The 8,115-nt window shown below is 38.2% G+C and overlaps 2 protein-coding genes across 2 annotated transcripts in view; one reads left to right on the plus strand and one right to left on the minus strand.

Annotated features, from left to right (window-relative positions):
- Window positions 1-8,115, plus strand: part of LOC145498777 (uncharacterized) — a 127,752-nt gene that overhangs the window by 83,336 nt on the left and 36,301 nt on the right. The window lies entirely within an intron of this gene.
- Window positions 240-6,005, minus strand: LOC145499141 (ubiquitin-conjugating enzyme E2 R2-like). Its single transcript, XM_081478766.1, has 5 exons — window positions 5,712-6,005; window positions 5,536-5,622; window positions 5,343-5,440; window positions 1,351-1,485; window positions 240-878 (listed from the first exon to the last, which is right to left on the minus strand). Exons 1-5 carry the CDS (start codon window positions 5,886-5,888, stop codon window positions 662-664), a joined length of 714 nt encoding a protein of 237 aa, XP_081334892.1. The 5' UTR covers window positions 5,889-6,005; the 3' UTR covers window positions 240-661.

Here is an 8,115-nt window from a genome sequence, read left to right on the forward strand (position 1 = left end):
TCCAGAAGGGATTTGAACCCATGACCATACATGATCTAGCCAGATGCTCTAACCACTGAGCTACTGGAGACTCTATGGAGAGCAAGGGTGAAACATTTTATTCTATTTGATATTATTACTGAAGAAAATGTCTCCTGCATGCTCAACAAAATTCACATTCCCACAGACACACATGGGCATTGTGGACGAAATAATGAATCCATCATTCCAAGCAGAGAATAAAACAAGAACTTTAAGGGTTAAGGTTGTTAATTTATTTCATGACATAGATACCACCACAAACAGGAAAGGCTACACGGCACTACTTTCAAAAAATTCCGATCTCAAGGGGTGGAGTTCATGACTGACAGTAAAGCTAGTAAAGCTTTCCATGACTTTCTGATAACTGCACAAAGGTAGAGCTGTGCAAAGGAGTAACATGACATGCATACCACAGTATCCCACACTTGTGAAAACCAAGGGTAGCAGCTCTTACAGTCTTTGCACCCATGTATCACACTGCTCAATGTATCACAAATATAGTTTTACAAAAGAAAAAGGTTTTTCCAAGCTTTTTAAGCCAGGTAGGTTCTTGTACATCTTGCCATGGTTCAAAGGGTCTCTTATGTTACACAGTACAAAATATACATTGTGACAGAGGTCCAGCCCTTAGTCACATGTATCACGTCTCTTCATTCCCCGAGTCTTCACTATAATCCATGCAGTCATCGTCATCATCGTCATCATCCACATCATCGGCATAGTCATCATCATAGAAATCTGTTAAGTCCTCAGGTTCAGATCGTGAGGGTCTAGATTTTACACAGTATTCATCGACAGTTGTTGGTACTTTTATGTTTTCTTTTTCGGCCTCCAGTTTGGAACGTTGAACTTGTTTTCTGCAAATATTAAACCATTAAATTATTAAATACTGTGTGTCACCTCTTCAAAAAGTGCTCACTCTTGTAAGCAGGCAGCTCTACTAACCACCATTTGAACTCTGTATTTACTCATTCTCATAAGCTGACATAATTTCCCATTCAAATCCGTTGAGGGCTTAGGATTTATACTTTTCCTTTGTTTTTACCAGTAAGCTTCCATAAGCAGACGCCTGAAAGGAATTGGGCCTAACTATGTATCACTGCTTTTTGTTGCAGTGAGACTGTTTATGTTGCTCGCAATTATGATTTTTTTTATCTTTTTAAATCAGTATGGAGCAGTCCTATTATTGTAGTCTACATACTAGTTGTGCAATGCATAATGCTAACTAGTGCGTTTGTTCTCAAGCCTCTGTTCTTGCTTATGTAGCATATGCTTGTGCTGAGGTATTTTTACACTTCAATTCCCAGTGGAAACCAATATCCAACTTACTTAACAACTTTTTCATAATCACTATCCTTTCCTTTACTCTCTCTCCATTTTCTAAACATCACAGAGGCATCCACATTTGCAGGAGAAAATGTGTTTGGTTCATTTAACAAGGAAATGACACTCAACAGTATTGTTCTGTGAAGATATAAATGTAACCTTTATTTTAACATTAGACTATTAGAATCTTCGTAAAAAAAGCAACTTACATTGTTTAACAATATATGTTTCTTTACCATACCCAATTCACAATTAGCCAATCAGAAGCTGTGTCTACTGTCCTGATATCCTGTGACATCAAGTCACTGACCTTATATGGCTATGATGTCATGCTCACTTGGCCTGATAAGCCACAAAGCATGCCAAAAAGGTATGATTAGGTATATATAGCATGGAAGCCAAGCAAATATATTAATCAGATCAAGTGAAGAGAAAGACAAAATAACTTTCAAGGAGAGCCTGATTTAAAGTTACCGTATACCCTTAGAGGTGTCTCATGTCCAAGCGATGTAGTGCATCCGGTTTAAACTGTAGATACCTAACCCCATATCGAATTAAAGCTTATAACACTGGCTATCAAACTATACCAAGAAGTCTGAAATAACATGAATTGTCAAAAGGGACCCAAAGGATGATTTGGATGCTCACATTTAAAGGTCGTGAAAAATTCAACAATTCATTTTATGTTAAAGTTCCTGCTATTGTGTAATAGCCAGCTCTTTAAGCTTTAATTTGATATGGAGTTAGGTATCTACAGTTTAAACCGGACGCACTACATTCTTTGGATGCAAGACACCTCAGTCTACAGGTGCACTGAAGGTAACGTATATGGTAAGTAAACCTTAACACTGTTTAAAATCACCTCAGTATACAAGCGAACTAATCTTTGATACTGGTCTGTACTGTACTTCTGAAATATAAACTTTTTAGTGCAGTTATACTTGCTTGCAGCTCCTGTTTCCAGATTCCAAATTTAAAACATTTTTCCTTGTACAATTTATTACTAGAATCAAGATTCACTTACACAAGTATTTTGTCAGAAAAATGGGCCTTTTTTAAAATCTAATTGCTCACTTTTGTAAACCATCGTCATTTTAAGCTTTGTACTTAATCAACATAATTTAGCACACCCAAATTAAATTTGGGATGGAGCTATACTATAACTAAAGATGAAAGTAAAGAAGTGACTATTAGCTGTGACTACTTTTGAATCTTAGAAGATAGTTAGAACTAAAATTAGTTTTACTACGATCAAAACGAAGCTTCAACCAAGTCAAAAACAAGAACAATATCATCATACCATGCTTCACCCTAGCTTTTCCGCATTCTGGCAACACATATCTTGGAGCAAGAGCAAAAAATTGACGAGGCAGGGGATGGTGGGGCGAGCGAGGGAACGCTTGCCCGCAAACCCCTTGATTTTGAAAAACGCCCACTGGTTTTCACCATTGAGTTTATTTATTGAATGACAACTTGTCACCAAGCACTAAAATTATATTTTTGAGAGGTGCCAGAATAGCACTAACAATAAAATACCCCCAATTGTTCAGAAATAAGGAAAGAAATGCTTTCTGTTTGTTCATAGTGTAGAAAGATTTGACTGCAAGCTTTTTTATAGTGCTATCTACATACTCGTTTGGAGGGCAACATCAAATTCAAATGTTCGGCTTAAGGCCAGCTTTTCCTATGGTTTAACTTCAACCATTCATTGGCTTGACGGTTATTTCATTCTCTTGCTGCTAGAAAATTAAAAATATTTAACCGTTGAATTATAGAACCAACCAGAAATCACAAGCCTTTCTTTGAAAATTGTCAGTGCGAGTAAATTCACTTTTGTAAGGAAAACAACAACCAGTCACTGGCTTCTAAATTTCGGTCTGGCATTATCTGGGCACAAAAATCGACTCAGTAAAGCTAAGCGAGGTTGCAAAATAAGACTTTCAAAGATTGGTTCTCCTTCCCTGGTTCCTGTTTGATCTTCAAGCACGTTCGATCAATTGAAACAGCAGCTGGAAGATTTTAAAAGCTTTTGTCGAATCCAGCGGTAATACAGCCACCAAGTCTTTACCCTCTAACAGATGGTGTCTTCTGAGTAAAATTGAATACCATTCACCTCAAGTCTAATAAATCTTCACTGAGGCTAGCACAATTTCTCAAACCTTCCACCACAGCATTGTGCAAGTCACACTTGAGTTAATTCCTGAAAACGTTCAAGCGAATTGGATACACTTGTCAATCGTGATGACGATGCCACACCAATCAGGAACCCCATACTTGGGCAGACGGGTTTTCAAAATCAAGAGGTTTGCGGGCAAGCATTCTCCCACTCTCGCCCCACCACCCTCTGCTTCGTCAATTTTTTGCTTTCACTCCAATTTACACACAGCCAGAATGCGGAAGAACTCTTTGTATGGGAATGCTCGCTATGCTTCTGCTGTGTACAACAAGTGTCAATCTGATTATTAGTGGAATGTGAATTATTAATTGCTCCTGAATTTCCCCACAAATGAGGGGTTTGGTAAAAAAACCTAAGCTTCACAGAACACAACATCAATTTTGGTTATTTCCTCTACCAGTGTCCTGTCTTCAATCAGAGAATTAATTCAGTTTTTTTCCTATTTCTTGCCATTGTAAGTGGATTTGTTTTAAAACTGGTTAATGCTCTAAGCTGCATTAATTCACCAAGTTACATGCCAAGCACACACTGCTACAGTATTGACCACTTTATGCTTCACAGGAATCAAAGGTAATCAGGGTTTAAATGATTTGGAATCCAGTGTTTAACGTCCAATGTCCAAATACAGTGTCCAATGTCCAGTGTCAAATAATATCCATAACACTGGCTCAGTAATAAATTACATGCAAAAATCAAAGATATTTGACAGGATAAAAATTCAAATGGCCAAATTTGAAGGATGTTTATGAATGCAGTGGTTTATGTTTCCATTTTTCACATGTCTCTTTATCCATACTCATCAAGAACTACAATTTTGTTTCAATACATGAAAGCGTGAAGAAAAAAATCTGGAAAATACCACTGCATGGTCCTACATCAAACATGTTCCCCCAATTACCAGTGACTACTGATTAAACACAATTTTTTTAAAGATAATTTTTAAATCTAAAGTTTTCTCACCCTTTGGAAACAAATACAGTAGTAATTAAAGCTATGATTTATTTCCTAATAATTTTGTACTGCCTAGATCTAGTCAGTCACAAGGATTTCTGTTTTAGCATCCAAGGTTTACAATACACAATTATCATGTTATTAATTGCAAGCAAATTTGGAAAGCATTAAAATATTTGTCACAGCCTATTAGAGGAATATCATTTTTGGCTCAGAACTTAATTTTAGAGCGGTAGGTGCAACATTCTGTCAAACTGTACAATACACTACCGGCAACCTGCAGAATTAATAAAAATTCAGAACCGGTGTTTATTCAGAAACTTTAATGTTGATATACATATCTGCTCCTACGATCCAACTGAGATTGGTTTTATTTCAGTGATTTGTGATAGATACATCTTTAAGCTTATACTAAATGTACAATCGCTAAGAAGAACTTGTGCGTAATTCATTGGGCTGAAAATGCAAACCAGAACGACCACAATACACGCAAAAACCTAACCACGTTTTGACAGTGTGACAAGAAAACATGCCGACAAATAAACACACCAGAGCATAGAATTATCATTCAAGCGTCCAAAATACAAAACCTTGACAGTCTCCCTTTGATAGACAAGCTGAAAAACACTTTCTGGCATAAAAGCAAGCAAAATAACATTCGAGATATCAAGAAGAAATCCAATATAAGTCGTATGCTTTAACGTATGTACATTTCTTGTACCAAAAATAATATGGCGTTTGGTTTGTGACGGTATTACAATCTAGTTGAAAGCTATTTCTGTATGTAACGGATACCTTCTTGAACACTAGAAAGCCTAAGTCTTTTTCAGTAAAAGAAAAACTGACTGGAAGGCTATTTTATACGTACCTGACATTTTGTGTCGGGTTCCATCGCTCGGAAGGTAATTCACCACTTTGCGGATCGTCAACCGGTGGATGTAGAATTGAAATACACACATCACCGGACTAAAGAATCGAGAATAAATCATCAGCCGCTCAATAAAAATTACAAGAGTAAAATACGTAGAAAAGAATTGCAACCGGCTTAAGATCTATCTTACCTCGTATATATTAGGATGCCACATTTTCGTGAGAAAGCGAAACGTTGGTGGTGAGTATGGGTAGCCAGGAGGGAAGGACATGTGTGCCTGTAGCGAAAATGAGGCATGTCAAAAAAAACTTAGCAACGCTTGCTTTCCAAAACAAGAAATTCTGCTCTGTTAGATTACAGACTTACCTTAAAGTAACCACCCTCGTAAAGAGTACCTGGAGGACCAAAAATCGCTACGTCCCATTCGAATAAGTTGCTCTCATCTGGCACATTGACGACGAATCCTTCGACTGGTTCCTCGGTAAGTTTCTTTAGCTCCAGCTGTAACGCTCGCACAGCCGATGAAGGTGGTTGAGCGGCCATTTACTTTATACTCTTCTTTTCAATGATCACGGCTTTTCGACTTGAATAAGCCTAAATTTCAACAATAAATAGGTAAACTTTTTCACATTGAGATCACCAACTCTTTCACCAAAAGAAGTTTTGTTGTGTATTTACTAGTCCCAAGCTCTCACTCTCGATTATACGTCACAGAAAACGTCCAAATATGGTAAGGCAAATAAATGACCGGAAGCTAACAAACCGGAAGTGTGTTAGAAATAATCAGCTGGAAAGAGCTAGAGATAGCCATGATACTCCTCGGTGAAAAGAAACTGTCATTACAGAATTTTTCTTTTCTAATTCATACACCCTGGCCTCGAAAAGAGGCTGAAACGCGCACGAGGCAGTATTATTTTGAGGACAGTGATGCTTGGTGCCATGCCGCAACCATTTGCTAAGAGTGACGTCAAATTAAATTTCTCTTTCGGGACAAATTTAGCACCTGTACTGGATAAAAATACATGAACAACCAGAATATAAACCTGTTTCTTTTTTTTTACATTTGAGAAGGTTTCCAGTAACCCTTGGGCAGCTGCAGTTCTGTCTCAATTTCTCACTTCAAGTTTCTCTCTCAAACAGTGTATAAACGAGTTGAGACTCATACACCCTGGCCTCGAAAAGAGGCTGAAACGCGCACGAGGCAGTATTATTTTGAGGACAGTGATGCTTGGTGCCATGCCGCAACCATTTGCTAAGAGTGACGTCAAATTAAATTTCTCTTTCGGGACAAATTTAGTACCTGTACTGGATAAAAATACATGAACAACCAGAATATAAACCTGTTTCTTTTTTTTCACATTTGAGAAGGTTTCCAGTAACCCTTGGGCAGCTGCAGTTCTGTCTCAATTTCTCACTTCAAGTTTCTCTCTCAAACAGTGTATAAACGAGTTGAGACTCCGGGCATGAAGCTACATGAGTATGCAGACATATCGTTTATCACAAACATAGAGATGAACCTTTCTGACCAAACCCTATCAAGCCAAAACGGCCTTGTCATTACGGGGGGTCCTTTTATGCATTGAGCGCTGATACCAGCAAATGCTCACACGTCATATTTCAGCTTATGTCAGCTTACAATTTAAATTTTACGAGCCATCTTTTAATACAATACCGATAAATTAGAATTAATTGCACCCCCTCCCCCCCCCCCGCCTTTGAGTGGCATTTTTTGTTATTTGTTTGACTCTTCATAAAAATATTAAAATAAAATTGTTTTATAAGAAATTGTTTCACCTCCACGAATTGGCTGATTGTCAAATTAGAAAAAGATAATTTGCATTTCGCGCTTGCATTCTTTTTCTTTGGTTTTCTGGTTCAGCTGAATAAGGTAAACTACAGTTTTAATATCATGCCTTCACGAACACTTTTCAAATGTCGGGAATGCTGGAAATGCTGTTTTACTAGAGGGTAGAATCAGAAAAACAAATTCCAGGGAGGAATGACCCCCCACCCTCCTAGAGGGTCTCGCCTGTGGCGCTCGCCATCCACGCCAATGGCGTCGAAAGATATTAAGGTGTACAACCTCCTCCCCCCCCCCCCCCCTCCTTTCTGGAATTTCTGGATCTTCCCCTGAGCCCTGGCCCTATTGGATAACATACCAGCTTATAAATCTGCCAGTCGCCATCCAGTTTGGTTTATTATTATTTACACCAAGTGACTTCCGGTACCGTACTCTTCTATTAAATTATTTGGCAAAACGAAGCTCGAGGCAAGAGTACCTGCATATTTCTTAGTCTGCGAGCAGGCTGTTCGCAGAATCGGAGTGGTCACGCATTAAATAAAGAATTACTTACTTACATTACAATTAAGAGCTACACATTTCTGTGTCTGATTTCTAAACGTTTTTACGTGAATGCTACCTGTTTGGTCAATCCTTTAGTATCTGGAAGTGAGAGCTGTTGCATTTTGTTTCTTTTCCGTGTGAAACAAGAGCAAGAGTTGACGTCTGCACGTAAAAACACCACCTAACACGACATGCTGTTGTTTCCTTGTTAGTTTGTCTGTTTGTTTGTTTGTTTGTTTGTTTGTTTGTTTGTCTGTTCGTTTGCTCGTTTGTTTATCGTTATCAAGACAATGATCATCATCTCCTATCACTGTTCATGTTTAGGCAAGATCGCAATAGCCTCCCGTGGGTCTCCTGTATTCTGGTGCAAAACGGTTTTCCGTGAGTCCATGAGTGCTCCTGAACATTATAGAGCCCTATTTCATT

Source organism: Orbicella franksi, chromosome 1 (assembly GCF_964199315.1).
Source record: "Orbicella franksi chromosome 1, jaOrbFran1.1, whole genome shotgun sequence".
Lineage (NCBI taxonomy): Eukaryota > Metazoa > Cnidaria > Anthozoa > Scleractinia > Merulinidae > Orbicella > Orbicella franksi.